General features: G+C 38.6%; 1 protein-coding gene across 1 annotated transcript in view; it reads right to left on the reverse strand.

The window, feature by feature from the left end:
* Nucleotides 1–20497, reverse strand: part of PGM5 (phosphoglucomutase 5) — a 232538-nt gene that overhangs the window by 77973 nt on the left and 134068 nt on the right. The window contains exons 7-8 of the mRNA XM_036739286.1: nucleotides 15329–15444; nucleotides 590–725 (exon numbers count right to left, since the gene is read on the reverse strand). Coding sequence (XP_036595181.1) covers nucleotides 590–725; nucleotides 15329–15444 — 252 coding nt within the window. The remainder of the gene's footprint in view (nucleotides 1–589; nucleotides 726–15328; nucleotides 15445–20497) is intronic.

The following is a 20497-nucleotide window of genomic DNA, read 5'->3' on the forward strand; positions in this document are numbered from 1 at the left end:
AATCTAGATGGAAGAATCTGATTGGAAGTACAGAGACAGTGTAGAAGAACTGGAAAGAAAGGTGGTGGTAGATTCTCAGTGTTACATAGAGAATTGTGCACAAGGAAAACTTGGGGCTTAAAACAGAATTAGCACTAAGGTCGCAGCTAAGTGGTACAGTGGTTAGAGCGTTGGACTTGCAATCAGAAAGATTCATCTTCTTGACTTCAAATCCAGCCTCAGACACCGACTAGCTGTGTGACCCTGGGCATGTCACTTAACCCTGTTTACCTCAATTTCCTCATCTCTAAAATAAGCTAGAGAAGGAAATGGCTAACTATTCCAACTATTTGCCAAGAAAACTGCAAATGGGGTCATGAAGAGTCAGACATGACTGAATAACAGCAAAATTTATAAAGCCCATAGTTTGCAAAGAATACTACTGCTATTCGTTTAAGTTTGCTGCTTCACAGAGCTACTCCCTATGGTTCCCTAGTATCTTACCTGAGACTTCCCTATAGGCATTCTAGTTACCTAGAGCATTGATCAAGAACCACTTTCTAAAAAGTTTCTCCAAGGTCCATATTTACAACCTTGATCAAACTCTCACCTGCAGTAGTAGTGGCGGCCAAATTTGGCCCAGTGGTCTCGAACAATTTCCTCCACGCTTTGTTTTCGGGCTGCAATGATTGAAAGCCAGACCAAGACTGCCCAAAGTCCATCTTTTTCACGAAGGTGATCGGAACCTAAGGGACAAAGAAATACTCTGCTTAGAGCTAATCTTTGTTTGTAAAGGCAAACTTTAAATAAAATCAGAAGTCTAGCTTAGAATTTTTTGTTTGATTTTCAATGAAAATATCTGGCTAAATCCTTTGAGTTAATATTGATATCCATGAATACATTTGTATTTCTGCAAAAGACAAAAGTAATTGCATTTCAAATAAAAGCCAAATGCACATACATGTCAATATATATAAACATACACATACATGACTTGATATATCCTGTCTGTAATGAATGAGATAAAAGAGCTAAGATAATTCATGTATGGGGACAAATCGTACTGTTACTTAGAAGGAGAGAAATAGAATTAATTCCATGAAGGCATCTGAATAAATGAAACATGAGTGTGAATGGGTAGAACTCCATGCAATAAATCATAGTGGAGAGAATGTTGGACTTGGAGCCAACCTCAGTTCAAATCTCGCCTCTAAAACTTAGTAGTGGGAGCATAGACAAATCACTTGATAACCTACGCATCTCAGTTTACCTTATCTATAAAGCCGATATGAAAATAATACCTGAAATACCTTCCTTACGGGGCCATTGTGAGTCGGTCAGTTAATAAACATTTATTAAGCACCTACTATGTGCCAGGCACTGTCCTAGGTGTTATTATTATTGTTACTATTTGGTTCAAATGAGATAAAATACATAAAGCACTTTGAAAACTTTAAAGTGCTAAACATCAGTTATTTCTGCTCCAAAACATTACATGGCAATATTTAAACAAAAACAAAAAAAGAGCCACTTTATTCATTAATGATCTACAAAATAAATTTCACTGATATTGGCCAATTCCCTAGAAAACACACTGCATAAACTCTTTTTTGCAGTAGCAAAGAATTGGAAGCTAAGGGGAACTCATCAATTGGGAAATGGCTGAACAAACTATGGTACATGATTGTGATGGAATACTATTGAGCTGTAAGAAATGATGAAGGGGGAAGTTTCAGATAAACCTAGGAAGATTTACATCAACTGATGTAGAGTGAAGTGAGTAGGACTGGGAGGACAATTTATCCAATAACAATATTGTAAAGACAAACAACTTTGAAAGACTTAGGAATTCTAGTCAACACAATGACCAAACACTATTCCAGAGAACACATGATGAAATACACTGCTCACATCCTGACAAATAAATGATCAATTCAAAATATGAAATGAGACATAAAAAAAAGCATAAGCAATGTGGGAATTTGTTTTGCTTAACTATACACATTTATAACAGGTTTTATTTTTCTTTGTTTCTCACATGGGGTGGGGGGAAGTGGGTGGGAGAGAAGATGGATTTTCATTAATTGAAAACATAAAATTAATTTTAAAAATACAAAGAAGAGAGAAGAAAGGTAAGAAAGCAAGGCAGGTATTTTGAATTACATTTATGTATACATATAAATATATAGATGTATTAAAGCAAGCTATGTGGTTTTATAATTTTTTATTTTTAGTTTTCAACATTGATTTCCACAAGATTTTGAGTTACAAATTTTCTCCCCATTTCTGCCCTCCCCCCCACTCCAAGATGGCATATATTCTGATTACTCCTTTCCCCAGTCTGCCCTCCCTTCTGTTGCCCCCCCACCCCCTTTTCCCTTACTTTCTTGTAGGGTAAGATAGATTTCTATACCCCATTGCCTGTATATCTTATTTCCCAGTTGCACATAAAAACAACTTTTTTGAGGATTTTTTTCTTAGAATTTTGAGTTCCAAATTCTCTCTCTTCTTCCCTCCCCACCTACCCTCCCTAAGAATGCAAGCAATTCAACATAGGCTACACATGTATCATTATGCAAAACACTTCCATAATAGTCATGTTGTGAAAGACTAACTATATTTCCCTCCGTCCTATCCTGTCTCCCTTTATTCAATTTTCTCCCTTGACCCTGTCCCTTTTCAAGAGTGTTTGCTTTTGATTACCTGCTCCCCTGATCTGCCCTCCCTTCTATCATTCTCCCTCCCTTATCCCCTTCCCGCCTACTTTCCCAATTGATTGTGTATGTTATTCCCTCCTCAAGCCAAATCCTATGAAAGCAAGACTCACTCATTCCCTTTCACTTGCCCACTGTTCCCTTCCAATAGAACTGCTTTTTCTTGCCACTTTTATGTGAGATATTTTACTCCATTCTATCTCTCCTTTTCTCCTTCTCCCAATACATTCTTCTCTCACCCCTTAATTTAATTATTTTTTTAGATACCATCCCTTCATATTCAACTGACCCTGTGCCCTCTGTCCATATATGTATTTCTCTTCAAATACCCTAATACTGAGAAAGGTTTCATGAGTTACAAATATCATCTTTACATGTAGGAAAGTAAGGGCTTTAGTAAGTCCCTTATGATTTCTCTTTCCTTTTCATTCTTCCCTTTCATTCTTCTCTCGATTCTTATATTTGAAAGTCAGATTTTCTATTCAGCTCTGGTCTTTTCCTCAAGAAAGCTTGAAAGTCCTCTATTTTACTGAAAATCCATATTTTGCCTTGGAGTATTATACTCAGTTTTTCTGGGTAGGTGATTCTTGGTGTTAATCCTAGATCCTTTGACCTCCAGAATATCAGATTCCAAGCCTTTTGATTCCTTAATGTAGAAGCTGCTAGATATTGTGTTATCCTGATTGTGTTTCCACAATATTCAAAGTGTTTCTTTCTGGCTGCCTGCAATATTTTCTCCTTGATCTGGGAACTCTGGAATTTGGCTACAATATTCCTAGGAGTTTCTTTTTGGGATCTTTTTCAAGAGGCAATTGGTGGATTCTTTCAATTTCTATTTTACCCTCTGGTTCTAGGATATCAGGGCAGTTTTCCTTGATAACTTCTTGAAAGATGATGTCTAGGCTCTTTTTGGATCATGGCTTTCAGGTAGTCCAATAATTTTAAAATTATCTCTCCTAGATCTATTCTCCAGGTCAGTGGTTTTCCCAATGAGATGTTTGACATTGTCTTCCATTTTTTCACTCTTTTGGTTCTGTTTTATAATTTCTTGATTTCTCATAAAGTCACTAGTTTCCACTTGCTCCATTCTAATTTTTAAGGTAGTATTTTCTTCAGTGGTCTTTTGGACCTCCTTTTCCATTTGACTAATCCTGCCTTTTATGGCATTCTTCTCCTCATTGGCTTTTTGGAGCTCTTTTGACATTTGGGTTAATCTATTTTTAAGGTGTTATTTTCTTCAGTATTTTTTGGAGTCTCCTTTAGCAAGTCATTGACTTTTGCATCACTCTCATTTCTCTTCCCAATTTTTCCTCTACTTCTCTTACGTGCTTTTCCAAATCCTTTTTGAGCTCTTCCATGGCCTGAGACCAATTCATATTTTTCTTGGAGGCTTTTGATGTAGACTCTTTGACTTTGTTGACTTCTTCTGGCTGTATGCTTTGGTCTTCTTTGTCACCAAAGAAAGATTCCAAAGTCTGAGTCTGAATCTGAGTCTGTTTTTGCTTCCTGTTCATGTTCCCAGCCAACTACTTGACCCTTGAGCTTTTTGTTGGGGTATGACTGCTTGTAGAGGGTACTTTGTCCCAAGCTTGAGGAGCTTGCACTGCTGTTTTCATAGCTACTTCTAGTCCACAGTCACCACAAGCTCTGCCACACCAGCGGTCCTCCCCCCCACCCAAGAATTGCCAACCAGGACCTCGACCCAGATCCAAGCAGGGCAAAGCAAGAGAACCCTACCTCTGCATCAGCAAAGCAATCCCTGCACTCCCTCTCTGATCCACCACTTGATTCCTCTCACCATGTGGGCCTGGGGCTGGAAGCAGCCTTCACTGGAGCTCTGGAAGCAGCCACAGGAGCTTCCTGCTCCTGCCGCCTCACCACCTCCACTGCCTCCAGGGCTGGGGCTGGACAGGGCACTTCTCTCACCCAGATTCAGCAGTTTTCCCACTGACCTGCTCAGTTGTCTTTGGAGTTTGTGGGTTGAGAAATCTGGTAACTGCCACAGCTCAGTGATTCAGGGCCCTAAGGCCTGCTCTGCCCAACTCCAGGGTCTGGTCGGTCCTGGCACAGCCCACACTGGGTTGTGCTCCACTCCCAGTACAGTGTGATAGACCCTTCCCAGCAACCATTCAGGCTATCTTGGGCTGGAGGCTTGTTTCCCTCTGTTATTTCATAGGTTCTGCAGTTCTAGAATTTGTTCAGAGACATTTTTTTACAGGTGTTTGGAGGGATTTGGGGGAGAGCTTAAATTAGTCCCTGTTTTCCAGCTGCCATTTTGTCTCTACCCCCTATAATTTTTTAAATGTTAAAACAAGAAAACTTCCTGCATAGTTACTCAAACATCTAATTGAGGATCATTAGTATTTTTCCTCAAGGAACTAAGGTATCAGTTATTTACCTGACAATTACTTATTGTTCTTATCCACAAGTACAAATGATGAAATGAATAGCTATTAATTTATTTGACTATTAGGCCAATAGTTCTTTTTTTAACTCTTTAAGATTTAAGTACTTTCCTGATAGAAAACCTAAGTAGTAAATAGTATAAATATTATTTACTCTGTTTAGCAACTAACTAAACTAAGAGAACTTAATTAACCTTCCTAGTATCACACAATAAATAAAAGAGGCATGATTCAATGGAGGTGTTTTGAAGCCAGATATATACACTTACCACCATACTACATTGTCTCTTAGAAAAGATGACCAGGAATTTATCAGTCATTGGATTTCAGAGAATGAGGATGTCAGTCCAGAGACCATTTGAGGCTTTTGCGACTAAGATATCAATCATCAAAGATGGACATGTCTTTAAGTGCTCTCAGACTCTAATTAGCCCTGATACAGTAGAAGAAAAGAGAGAAAGAGGAAATGAAGAGATTAAAAAAGAAAGAAAAGGAAAGAAAATAAATGAAGATAGAAAGGGAGGGAAAGGAATGGGGGGAAGAAAAAAGGAAGAAAGGAAAGAAGGAAGGAAGGAAAGAAGGAAGGAAGGAAGGAAGGAAGAAGGAAGGAAGGGAGAGAGGGACAGAGGGAGAAATGGAGGGAGAGAGGAGGGAGGAAGGGAGGGAGAGAAAGGATGGAATGAAACAGAGAGAGAAAATACTTGAATCATCCTCACTGATACTGTGCAGAAAGGCTATCTTGACATCTCTTCCATTTAGCTGCAATTCTATTTCTCCTCCTTGTTATATATACCATATTATTTGTTGTTGGCTCAGGGAACTTTGGTGGCAAGCTATAAAAGCACCTACACAATTGAGAGGCAAGCACTAGCCAAGATAGTTTAAATCAAAAGGAAAATGAATTACCTGTCCAGCTTTAAAAGCCAGTGCTGATGAATAGGCAGCTGATGAAACGTCTAGGCCAGTGCCCATGGCTGCCTCTGTAAAGTGGACCCTCAGCATTACTAATCATACCATCATGTTACTCTAACCTCATCTAACAAACTCTCACACTGCTACAAAAATGGAAGTCATTTGGAAGGCATTGGTACAGCTCCACGATTAGCTGCCAAAAAGACAAGGCTGGGAAATACTGCCCAATAGGACCATTTCAAAACCTTTTGTCCTTTTATAGCCAAAAAATTACATTTATTTACTGGCCAGAGTGAAATACTCTCTTATCCTAAGACATGAACTTTGCTTCTTAAATAATAATAATAATAATAACTTTCAGCTGGATTATATTACCTGGAAATCTAAACATTAGTGGCTGCTAAACTTGTATGATAAGATGTCATAATTTAGCATCAGGGAAATGTGAAGTGCTTTTAACTGCTTCAAAATAACACCCTAACCATTTGCAGCCAACTGCCTAGTAAATTTTCTCTTGGCTTAGATTTTCCCTTGTAAGACTTAAAGATTTGCCAAGTTTCACACAGGGTCAAAGAATCAGGTGAAAAAAAAAACCATGCTGGTCTAATCCCTCTTACAGACTGCAGTTGGTCTGGGCTGATACCTACATGGAAGTTACATAGATATTTTCTCTGGAAGATCTTGGTGTGCTTTTGAGAAAAGGAAAAAAAAACAACCTTCCTTTTTAAAGTCTATATGAGGTAGTCGAACCATATTCTTGCTTCACTGACAAGCCATCTAAGCCAAAAAAGCAGAACTTGGAGCTTCAAACAGCTTACAGTGGTATGGGGAAACTGGTGCTTGGAAACATTAAACTGAATTTGTAAAAATACTACTTGGGATCCTCAAGCAACCAGTTTCTCTTATGAGTTCATCTGAGACTTACGTCTACTGCTATCCCCAGATCATTGCATCTTCTCTGGGTTCATTACTATCTAATTATACTGCTAGCCCACTGGGCTGGTACAAAAGCTAACTCTTTTATTTTGGGCACCTACTATATCTTACATTGTATAATCTATATGACTGAGGAACAAAAGAGATAGTGAGAAGACATCTATGAACTAGCTCAGAGATCCCTTCCAGCTCTAAACCCTTGGTCCTATGATACAAAGTAAAATAAGCAGAACTAAGAGAGCAACATTCACAGTGATCACAATAATGCAAAGGAAAATGTAAAAAGACGCCAGAATTCAGGTGAGTGCAGAGATTCAATGGAGCAATGCAGTAATGCATTGACCAATCTTGACTCAAGACACCTGTGAATGAAATATAAACTCCTTCCCCTCTGCAGGCGGCAGAGGACTACAAGTATGGAATGAAGCATATGATAGTAGACATGGTCACTGTCTCAGTTTGCTTTGTTTAACTTTGCTTCTTTGCTACAAGAAAAAGTTCTACGGTGGATTGGTGGGTGGAGGTATAAATTGGGTAGTGCAATATTGTTTTTAAAAAAGGTTTAAAGAGTAGAATGAAGAATCAATTAATCAATAAACATTTATTAAATATCTAGGATGCAAAAAGAGGCAAAATTCAAGTCAACAAACATTTATTAAGCACCTATTGTGTACCAGGCACTGTGCTAAGCACTAGGGATACAAAAAGAGGCAAAAGACAGTCTTTGCCCTCAAGGAGCTTACAATTCAATGGAGGAGACAGCACGGAAACAGAAAGCAAGCTATATAGAGTATAAAGAGGAAATAATTAACAGAGGGAAGGCACTGGAATTGGGATGGGGAAGGCTACCTAGAGAAGGCAGGATTTTAGTTGGGATTTAAAGAAAGCCCTGGAGATCAGGAAAAAAAAGGGGGAGACAACTGACTTTCTGATCACAAGGAAGGAACATGGAGAGAGGAAGGTCATTTTGTAGCTAGGTGGCCATAAAACCTGGAATCACTTCAAGTGTTAGAGAAGGCAAATGTTCATAGGCTCAGAGATCTAAAGCTAGAAGGAACCTCAGAGGTTGTCTAGTCCATCCCCCTCATTTTGCAGAGGAAGAAACTCAGGCCCAGGGAAGTTACTTAACTTTCTTCCTCTAGTTTCCTCCTCTGCAGAATGAGGGGGTTGAACTAAATATTTACATAGTATTACATAGTAATAAGTACATAGTAAGGGTCAGAGGGAGGATTTGAATCCAAGTCCTCTGACCAAAGAGCCAAGGTCTTTTCTTATATCACGTTGCCTATAGGTCCCATTATTGCTGTCAATATTGCAGGAAGCGCTCTCTCTCTCATATCTCTCTCTCTCTCTCTCTCTCTCTCTCTCCCTCAAGATGAGAAAATATTAAGGTCAGAAATAATTAGATAATAGTTCAAACAGGCAAAAGCTCTCCCTTATTTTGCAAACATCACACACACTGCTAATGGATCAAGCCATCGCCACTAAAACTCAGATTCAGAAATTCTGGATTTGTCTGATTAAAAAAATGTAAAAAGTTTCTCATCTTCAGCTATACTAAGGTACCATGAAAAAGTATCTTAGAATGATGAACATAAATAACCTTCTTGTTTGGAAGAGAATGCTTAGAGATGATTGCTATGAATTAGGCCTCTTCTTTTTGTTCAAATTTGGTGGTAAAAGAGAATGGACTCTGAGCTCTAGCTGGATGCCATGGGCCTTCCTCAGGGAGGTGACTCATTCTGTAGTCAGCCACAGGAATATGACTTCTCCTAGCCTATTTGCCTAAATAACTTGTGAAGACTTTAAGCAACTGTGCTGATCTAGAAAAACCATTCAAAGAAGGTCACTCAGCAGAAGTTTCTGGCAGGTTTTTGCAGCTGCTAATAAGACAGGAGACATGAATTAATAGCACACGACTTAAATCGTGCTTTCTATGAAGCCAGTAAGGATCAACTATTTTCTCTAAACGATCAGCTTTACAAATGTGAGATTCCATACAGGGCAAAAGAAAGAGAACTGAGCCAGAAGACACAAGACCTGAATTCTAACCCAAGCTCATCCATCATTTAGTGAGAGGTATTTGACTCCTTTGTATAATCTCTCTGGGCCTCAGTTCCCTATAAAATGAGAGGGTTGGATTAGATGATCTCTCGGATCTCTTTCAGCTTTATAATTTTATCAAAGAATTTTTAAAAATTATTTTAAGTTGTGAATAGTAAATAATAAAAATTAATAAAAATAATAATAAATAATAAAAATAAAAATTCAGTGGGTCATGATTGGACAGGAGGCTTCCGAGGCCATAGGGTTGGCCAAGAATCTTTTCTACATTATCCCCCATAACTGGTCACATAGCCTTTGCTTGAAGACCTCTAGTAATGGGGAAACTCCCTATCCCTTGAGGTAATCCATTATACTTTATGGTCACTAGGTTTTAGAAATCTTTTCCTTATACCAAGCTGAAATCTTGCTCAATGAAATTTTCACTCACCACTTGGCTCTCAGAAGCCCAAAGTACCAAATCAAATCCCTCTTCCATATGACAGCCTTTCATATTCGTGAAAATAGTTATTATGTTCTCCTTAAAGTTTTCCATATTAAACATATCTGGTTCCTTTTAACCATATTTCAGATTGGTTTCCCTTCACCTTCCTGACAGACCTCTGGATGATCTCCAGACTATCAGTATCCTCCTTAAAATGTGGTACCCCAAATGAATAAGTAAGCATTTATTAAGCACTTACTGGTTGCCGGGCCCTGCTCAAAGCACAGGAAATACAAATCCCAAAGTGAGGTATTCCTTGTTCTCAACAAGTTTATGTTCCAAGACATTTTTAGTCCAATGTCATGTGCAAACTGGTTATGTTATTATCTCTGGCTTATATTAATCTACTGCCAAGAGCCTAAGTTAATGTCATCACCAAAGGGGCACATTTGGAGAAGAACTCTAGGCTCAACTATACTCTCTGCATCCCTAATACCACTTGTGCTTAACACAAATACTTCTGTCTTTCCAACTTTCAAATTAGAAATATATCTATATCTATATGTACACACATATATGCATGCATACATATGTACAGACACATGTATACATATTTATACATATACACACACATGTGTTTGTGTGTGTGTGTGTATACATGCATGCATAGGGCAGCTAAGTGGTACAGTAGATAGAGTGACAGGCCTGGAGTGAGGAAGACTCATCTTCCTGAGTTCAAATCTGGCCTGAGACACTTACTAGCTATGTGACCCTGGGCAAGTCACTCAACCTTGTTTGCCTCAATTTCCTCATCTGTCAAATGAGCTGGAGAAGGAAATGGCAAACCACTCCAGCATCTTTGCCAAGAAAGCCCCAAATGGGGTCACGAATCGTTGGACACAACTGAGCAACATTAACCAAAAACATGTGTATATATATACATATACATGTGTATATATATATATATATATATATACACACATATACACACACACATACACCCACATATAGATATTATACATGTATATACATGCAGATATATGTATATATGTGTGTATGTGTATAAATATGTATATACATATATATATATATATCTACACACACACACACATATACATAATGGATAAGAAAGAGAGTCAGGCTCAGAATCAGGATGAACTGAATTCGATTTCCCCTTCCCTTTTGAAAAACAAACTGATTGGATGCACAACCTTGGGCAAGTCACTTAATTTCTCAGTTTCCCAAGCAACCCTCAAGACTCTAAGTTGCAGAAAGTACCAATCTGCATTAGCAGACTTGCCTACACTGATATAATCACAGGTCTGGTCAAATTTTATTTCATTGATTTAGAGAGCTTCTCTATGAATAAACTCCCCATGCCATTGCTGATATGCAAGTATTCTGTAACTTATGTTATTAGAGCATTGCCTGAGAAGCTGGGGACTTACTGAGCTTGCCCAGGGTCACATAGTCCATCATGTGTCCCAGAAGGGACATGAATCCAGGTCTTCCTGACCTAGAGGCCAGGTCCTTCTCCACTATGGCATACTGCACTCACTTGTTCTGAGCCTCACATACACAAACGTCCTCATATAGCTACCTCCTCACCCCTAAATGAATATATAATTTGTAAAATATAACTAATTAAAAAAAAGATTCCCCATCTCCCATCTGAAACATTATTAGCTATTATACCTTTGGAGCAAGGGATAGTGCCTGCCACCTGACAATCCCTCTCTCACCCCAGGTCTATGCATCTTTTCGGGGAAATGTGCTTGTTAGACAACTCTCCTTTTACAGTTCTCTAATTCCATTTCTCTCCCACGAAGGAATGTGCTGAGGATACTGGCTTGCTAAGGACTTCAGCTGGCCACAGCATAAAAGAGGAATCTCATGATGGTTATTTTTTTTTGTCTTTTGCTCTCCTAGAACAGATAACTTGGGGCACTTCCCTTTGATACAACTTGGGACTGTGTTCTCTATTGGGACATCCTAGCAAGTTCCCTTAGGAGGCAGAACGATAGAGTAGATAGTGTATTAGAGTTGGGGTCATGAAGAACTGTGTTCAAATCCTGCCTCAGACACTAATTAGTTATGTGACTCTAGACAAGTCACTTAATCATCTGCGCCCTGATTCTTCCAACTGCAAAATGATAGGGACTGGACTCAGTAGTACCTAACGTGCTTTCTGGATCTAAATCTATGACCCTATATGATTTTAAGAGCTCTAATCTTTGGTTTTGGAGAGTCACATTTGGATTAGGAGATGAGGGCGTAAGCCTTCGTAGGAAGTGTCCATGCAGCCACTGGAATAAGAAACGCTGACTTCTGTAGGGCTAGTGAGCTTTAATTCCATCTTGTCTAGACCATGTTGTTGAGATTCTCCCACATGGTGTTAGGTCCTGGCCTGCATGATAACTTGGCCTGCAAGATATCGTTCCTTAACCCCATTTGCTGTCATGCAGTCATCTTCCCTCCCTATCACTTTCTATCAGACCCTGATCTGATCCAGGAAACAATAGGATCCTAGCTGCTGCACTAGCAGACCTAATACTGTGGCTTTAAGTGGCTTTTCAGACTCTTACACTGGACCCCATCTTTTTCCAGCACAGAGGTTGATAGTTTTTAAAGGATGCATAAGGGAGTTTCAGTTTTCAGGCTGTTCAAGGAGGCTCCCGGGGATGTCAGTCACAGCACTGCTGAGCTCTGGCCCATGTCATACTGCATTGCACATGTGGGCAGACAGCCCACCTCCTTCAGAGAAATGGTTCTCCCAGCGCTGGTAATACTGTCAACATGGCCTCCGTAGCCCACTTCTGCACCTCAGATAGTACTCTTCTGGCCAATGCTAGCAAAAACACTTTTTTTTCCCTTCATATAAATTCTTAAGAGTCTCTGGGAATTCAGGAAAGTTTACAAAACTGATCACAAATGAAGAAAAGAAAGAATAAGCATATGAAAGCATTTACTAAGAAAACAATCATTTGAAAGACTGCGGTACAAGGGAAAGACCATTGGGTATGGAGGCAAAAGACATAGGTTCAAACCCCAGTTCTGCCCAGTTTCATCTGGGGTTGTCGCTTCATTTCTCTGGGCCTCTGCTTCCTCAGATATAAAATAAGGTTTTGGGCAATGACCTCTAAAAGGGCCTCTTCCAATCTGAATCTATGATCCTTCTAATACAGATTGTCAAAAAGTTCTATTCAGAACGACCTTATGGGGCAAGTAGTGACAGAGAAGGAAATCAGAATTCGGAAAAGCTAAGTCCACCATCATGTGATCATAAATTTATGCTGGAAGGGACCTTTGGAGTCATCTAGACTAACCTTTTGATTTTAAAAGTAACTGAGGCCTAGAGAGGGGTAAGTCACTCAACTAAATTCACATAGCTCAGAAGTCTCCAAACTGAGATTTGAACCCAAATCCACCGACTCGGACCCCGTTGCTCTTTTCACTATGCCATGTGCCGCTTCTCTCGAGAGCCAAAGTGCTATAAGGCAAATTAAAAGCATCAACATGAGCCAAGTGAAAACGTCAGCCTACTTCATATTTTTTTTTCAATAAGTAAATTCTGAATTGAGTGAAAGCCATGATCTCTGTTCTGAGGAAATCACTCTCCGGTTAATAACAACTTGAAAATTATTTAGGGCAACATAATAAGGTCTTACATAGATTGTAAGTATTAACTCAGGCTACTTGATTAAGGGGGGAAGGCAAGGCAATTGGGGTTAAGTGACTTGCCCAAGGTCACACGGCTAGTAAGTATCAAGCGTCTGAGGCCGGATTTGAACTCAGGTCCTTCTGAGTGAATAGAGGGTGGTGCTCTATTCACTGCTCCACCTAGCTGCCCCAACTTAGGCTTCTTGGAAGCCCTTTGACAGCATCCCTCTGCTTAGAAATATCTAAAGAAACTTCATTTATCCATTAAACTAGGTTTATGGGCAGCATTGTGGGGAAGTGCAAAGAGTCAGAGAGACTGAATTTAAATTAAAGCCCTGCCATTTACTATCCGTGTGACCTTGGGTAAGTCCCTTAAGCTCTCTAGGACTCAGGTTCCTCAACTGTGAAAAGAGGGAGTTGGAGTGAATGACTTCTAAGGACCCTTCCAATTTTAATTCCATGATTCTGTGGTCATTAGGAGCACTGTTAGGCCTGAATTTATCCCCTTTGTTGTGCTTCCTCCTGTGTGACCTTGACTTTACTTCTTTAGTTCTTTTATTTGTGAAATGAAGGCATTGGGATTTCCCTTCCAATTCTATACCCTAGGTAGTTATTTGTTCAATACTTTATGGTAACAAACTGCTTTTATTTACATTACAGCTTTTTTTAAAAAAAAGTTATGGATTAATTTATTTATTTTTAGTTTTTACAGCATTCAGTTCCACAAGTTTTTGAGTTCCAAATTTTCTTCCACTCCCTCTCCTCCTCCCTCTCCCGCAAGACGGCATGCAATCCGATATAGGCTCTACATATACCTTCACATTAAACATATTTTTACATTAGTCATGTTGTAAAGAAGAATTATAACCAATGGAATGAACCATGAGAAAGAAGAAACAAAAAAACCAAAAATACATTGTAGCTTTTTGAATGAAGTTTATATTATATCATACTGTATGAAGTATCAGCATAATTTCTAAAAAGAAATTATATTGGAGATTGTTGCAATAGAATTACTTGCAATCCCTCCTACCACTACTTCTGCTATTGATACCTAATTGTAACTTTTCCTTTTTGGTGACAGATTTACTTGTATCCTTCTCCCTCTGATAACTCAGACTTATGGTATCCTTTGTCTTGGGGCCCTCTTTTTCTATCCCTATTACTCAGTTCCAAGTCCCCAGATGTCTCATATTAGACCTCAAGCTTTCCTTTGTGTAAGTCAAAATGCTGCGATACAGACTATGGCTTTTAGCATTATTAGACTTCATGACTCTTTTGGGAATGCCCTGAGTCCCAGGATGGATGGAATGGACTGAGATATCCATGAAGTAAATGACAAGTGCAGAAGAAGGTGCTGATTTTTCTCACTGTTCCAAACTTGCAATCACCGGTGGATGTAGCACAACTCAGGGTGGTGCCAGGAGACATGACTTCAGTTCTCAGCCCTAATAACAACTTGCCTGTGACCTTAAAACCATATGCTTAACTTCTATGCCTTAGGGTCCTAGAGCCAATAGGAACTACTAATCCCATTTCTCACACAACTACTGTAAGACTTTTGTCCTTCCACTGGACTTCAATGACTCTGGAAGAGAGTGAGGCCGACAACTTTGTGCAACTTTGCCTCACTTAAATCTAATTCACGGGAAAGTCAAGACATCATCTCGTGACGTCATTGATCCTCTTAGAAAACACAGGACAAATAAACAATAACAACAACTGTAATATTCTATAAAGATAAAGTCATATCTGGTGAAGGGGGAGGGAAGAAAAAAAAGAAATTTACAGAACTTTGTTGTATGTTTGGAGGGGAACGGCAAGTTGTACATGGTAGATTTGAAGTTTCATGCACAATCATCTTTTTTATTGTACTGTTATGGAAATGCTTTGTTCTGTGAATTGAAGATAAAATAAATTCGAAATATAAAATAAATAAATGAAATATATGAAGACAAAAAAAAGATAAAATCACTTCTGCTATTGGAAGGCAGGTATTCTATGAAAAGGGTAGAAAAAGGTAAGTGTCACGTGTGTGTGTGTGTGTGTGTGTGTGTGTCCATGCTATACATGAAGAAACATATACCCAGAGGGCTTACATGACTTTTCTACAGATACACAGATATTAAGTGTCACTGATTGGAATTGAACCCAGATTTTGTTTTATTCCAAGTCCAATGCTCTTTCCATTATTCCATGTTGCCTTTCATAAAATCAGATATAATAAAGCTTACCTGTACCAAAGCTCTCTTCTCCACACAGAGAACACCTTCCTGAGTCCATCAGATTTGAGAAGAATCGCCACCCTGCTGGGGTCTCATATACAGGGACTTTCAGTGACTTGGCCACCCTAAAAAACAAAAAGAATACAGCAGTTAATTCATATACTCCTTTCCTTTTTCTCTGTGTAGCTAAAGGTGTCCAGAAATTACTGGACCAGTACTTATCATTCATAAGCTTATGGGCATCATTTGACAATTTTCATCTATGTGGTGAAATGGGAAAAGTGTTGGGTTTAGAAGTCAAGAAAATTAGAGATCGGACCCCACCTCTGACATTTAATAACCCTGTGATCATAGACATAACTTCTCCATACCACAGTTCCCTAATCCATAGGATGGGAATTATAATATCTGCAGAACTTAACTCACAGAGTTGTTGTAAGGATCAACTATGATAATATATGTAAATTACCTTGTAAGCCTTGAAAAACTATATAAGTGTTATATTAAATTAATTGTTATCATTATAAATTTCAGGATATCACAGCATGGTGTAGGAGGTGAAAGTGGTTAATTAAATCAATAAAATGTAAGTCTGAATTACACAATATTTTTTCCTCTTTTTTCTTGATGAAAAGGTTTAGAAATAAAAAAAATTTCCCTAAGGACTACTTTACTTGCATCCCATAAGTTTGGGTATACTGTCTCATTGTTGCACATTATTTAATAACATTTTCTATTGTTTCTATGATTTGTCCTTTGGCCCATTAATTCTTTAGGATTTAATTATTTAGTGGCTCCTTGATTTTTAATACTTTAAGACCTTTTTTTGAATTTTTATCCAAACAAACCCTAAGTATCTATCATCATCACATCCCAGTGAGGAGTACAATCAGGTTTTCCATTGACGTGCCAAAAGTGATTCAGTAAGGTTAAGACAGGAATTTTCAGAATTTCAGGCAATTTTAGAAATACCGAAAACTGGCAAGAAAGGAAGACTTCAGATTTCTAAGAAAGCTAAATGATTCTGGGTATCTTTCAAAAGGAGGGGGCATGGAAATTCCACATCTTTAATATCACATCAAAAATTCAAACTGTTAATCTGAAACCATAAAATTAAGGGATGGTAATTGTTTTTATGAGTTAGCATGAGTCAGGATTTCCTAATCTAACTAGACTCCCAGCTGCTTCAAAATAAATCCTGTGTACTTTCTGGCAAAAAGAGAATCTAGTTATTTTCAAAGAATCATTTTATTACAGCTCTCCAGTGATCCTAGGCCCCCATTTTAGATGGATATAATAATCCAGAGCTCTTTATTTTAGTAAAATCAACTGTATTAATAAAAAAAATTTTAGAATTGAAAGAACATATTTCTTTTAGGAAGAAGCTTTAGATATAGTTTATGTAAATTTAAATCAAATATCTCTCGGAGAAGTAGACTGAGGATGATTGATAGTAGATCTCATTTCAGAAAAGCAAGCTCCAATTCCATCTCAATATCACCCAGATTTCACTTCTTTCTAGGATCAAATTCATGAAACTTGTCTAAATTCTGGGACATCAATTTACTCTAAAATTACTCTGCTCATTCATGTTTTTCCTAACATTGTTTATTGCCGTATGCCTTCTTGAAATAAGCTGTGACCCTGAAATGCTGTTCTTGGGATCATCCTTCAACACCTTAGGTACAAAGATGATGGATTGTTTTAGGCTACATTTTGCAAGAGGATTGTCAACAAGTAATTCAAAACAATTCTGGAACCCTAATACATAGTAGTGCCCTTCACACTAAGTTAACAGTCAAATGATGGTCCTATACATTTTCATATCAGCTGTCTACACCTGAAGAGAAAATAAACATTTTCTGATCATGGTGAGTTGATGGTTTTCAACATTTCCAGGATGCTTTTAAAAGTAGCAGCAGAAAACTGGCTATGGTAAAAGAAGTGTTGAAGCCTAAAGTTATAGAGCATATATGTATAATTAGAATCACAGAATCTTAGGGTAGGCAGTAACATCAGAGGTCATATCTAACAACTGCCTACCCTGTGCAGAAATCTCGTAGACAAAATGCGTAACAGATGATTGTTTATCCACCCTCTATTTGAATACTTCCATTGTTGGATAGTTCTAACAATATTTTTAAGCCCCCCTTATATTGAACCAAAATCAGTATCCCTGCACCTTCTTCCCACTGGTCCCAGTTTGCCCCTATGGAGTAATGCAGACTGACTCTACTCTCTCTTTCATCTGATAGCCCTTAAAACGTTGGAGAACAACTGCTCTTTCCTCAGTGTAAGCCCCACCAGCTCTTTCAACCATTTTTCACATGATAGTTTTCATGATTCTCACTATTCTGACCACTCTTCTCCATATGCACTCCAGTTTGTCAATGTATCCAAATTGAACACAATATTCATCTTCTGGGCCAAACAGGAATACTTCAAAAGATCTGTGTTTTTAGCAATGGGTATAATCCTTCAACCAACTCCTCTACACCTGCCCTTAATAAATGATTGTAGACAAAAAAAATCATTACTTGGTGACCAAAGCCATGGAGATAAGACTCACTGAAATTGGCAAGGCTGGCCCTTGGAAGCCAGACACACAGTCTTGAACTCTATTATATAAGCTTGAAAATTCATTATGATTTTGAGCAGCCACAGAGTTGGCTTATATGGAGCTTATGGTTAACTACAAGTCTTTTTATGTGAAATTCCATCACCCTTCTCTGTCTTGTACTAATGAAATTGATTTTTTAAAACTTAAGTACAGGACATTGTATTCATCTCCATTAAACTTCATCATATATCTTTTGACCATCACTGCATCCTTTAAGTATAATTTTGGAACTTGATTCCATCATTCATGTTATTAGCTATTTTTCCTATTTTTATACTATCTGCGAAATTAAAAATATGTCCCTTCATCTAGATCATTAATAAAAATGCTGAGTAAATAAATCCAAAGATAGGTCACTAAAAATCATTCTTCAGTTTGACATTGATCAATCAATAAATTAACATTATTACTTATTAATAAATATCTATTAATATTGTTGATTATTCACTGTAGTATCTGTTGATCAATTCTATTTTATTAAAGTTCTTCAACCAACCATGAATCTATCCAGTGTATTATCATCCAGACCTTGTTTCTCTATCCTGTCCACAAATATAAAAGACTATCAAAAGCCTCATTGAAATAAAAATACATTGTCTGTTGCAATCTCCTGTTCCTTAAGTCCAATAATCTTATTTTTAAAATTAATGCTCTACAGCCTTACGAGCAGGGCGGAGCCTAGATGGAGGCTGGAAAGCAGGGACTTGCTTAAGCTCTCCCCCAAATCCCTCCAAACACCTGTAAAAAATGGCTCTGAACAAATTCTAGAGCTGTGAAACCCACGAAATAGCAGAGAGAAACAGGTCACCCGCCCAGGAGAGCCTGGATGGTTGCCGGGAAGGGTCTATCGCATGGTGCTGGGAGGGGAGTGTAGCCCAGCATGGGCCGCTCCAGGACAAAACAGACCCAGAGTCAGCCAGCTGGAATAGGCCTTGGAGCCATGAATCACTGAGTTGTGACAGTCACCAGACTTCTCAACCCACAAACGCCTAAGAGCAGGTTAGTGGGAAACTGCGGGATTGAGTTCAGAGAGGTCCGGCCACCAGCTCTGGGGGTGGCGAAGGTGGTGCAGCAGTGGCAGTGGCAGCAGCAGGAAGCTCCTGAGGCTGCTTCCAGAGCTCCAGCATTAGCTGCTTCCTGAGTCCCTGGCTCACACGGTGGAAGGAATCTAGCAGCAGATCAGAGTGGGAGTATAAAGAGCGCTTTGTGGACACAAAGGCAGATTCTTTTGCTGTGCCCTGCTTGGATCTGGATTGCAGTCCTGGTTGGCAGTTCTCGAGGGAGGAGGAGTGCTGCTGTGACAGAGTCTGGGGTGATAAAAAGCTCAAGGGTCAAGTAGTTGGCTTGGAACATGAACAGGCAGAGAAAATGAACTCAGACTCAAATTCAGACTCAAACTCAAACTCCAGATTCCTTTTTTGGTGACAAAGAATATCAAAACATACAGCCAGAAGAAGTCAACAAAGTCATAGAGCCTACATCCAAAGCCTCCAAGAAAAATATGAATTGATCTCAGGCCATGGAAGAACTCAAAAAGGATTTGGAAAAGCAAGTAAGAGAAGTAGACGAAAAATTGAGAAGAGAAATGAGAGTGATGCAAGAAAACCAAGAATAACAAGTCAATGACTTGCTAAAGGTGACCCCCAAAAATTGAAGAAAATAGCACCTTAAGGAATAGACTAACCCAAATGTCAAAAGAGCTCCAAAAAGCCAATGAGGAGAAGAATGCCTTGAAAGGCAGAATTAGCCAAATGGGAAAGGAGGTCCAAAAGACCACTGAAGAAAGTAACACCTTAAAAATTAGATTGGAGCAAGTGGAAGCTAGTGACTTTATGAGAAATAGATCCAGGAGAGATAATTTAAAAATTATTGGTCTACCTGAAAGCCACGATCAAAAAAAGAGCCTAGACATCATCTTTCAAGAAATTATCAAGGAAGATTGCCCTGATATTCTAGAACCAGAGGGTAAAATAGAAATTGGAAGAATCCACCAATTGCCTCTTGAAAAAGATCCCAAAAAGAAAACTCCTAGGAGCATTGTCACCAAATTCCAGAGTTTCCAGGTCAAGGAGAAAATACTGCAAGCAGCCAGAAAGAAGTAATTTGAATATTTTGGAAACACAATCAGAATAACACAAGATCTAGCAGCTTCTACATTGAGGAATCAAATGGCTTGGAATCTGATATTCTGGAGGTCAAAGGATCTAGGGTTAAAACCAAGAATCACCTACCCAGCAAAACAGAGTATAATGATTCAAGGCAAAATATAGATTTTTCAATAAAATAAAGGACTTTCAAGCTTTCTCAATGAAAAGACCAGAGCTGAATAGAAAATTTGACTTTCAAATACAAGAATCAAGAGAAGCATGAAAAGGTAAACAAGAAAGAGAATTCATAAAGAATTTACTAAAGTTGAACTGTTTCGTTTACATTCCTACATGGAAAGATGATGTGTGTAATTCATGAGACCTTTCTCAGTATTAGGGGAGTTGAAGGGAATATACATATATATATAGACAGAGGGCACAGGGTCAGTTGAATATGAAGGGATAATATCT

Source organism: Trichosurus vulpecula, chromosome 9, assembly GCF_011100635.1.
Source record: "Trichosurus vulpecula isolate mTriVul1 chromosome 9, mTriVul1.pri, whole genome shotgun sequence".
Lineage (NCBI taxonomy): Eukaryota > Metazoa > Chordata > Mammalia > Diprotodontia > Phalangeridae > Trichosurus > Trichosurus vulpecula.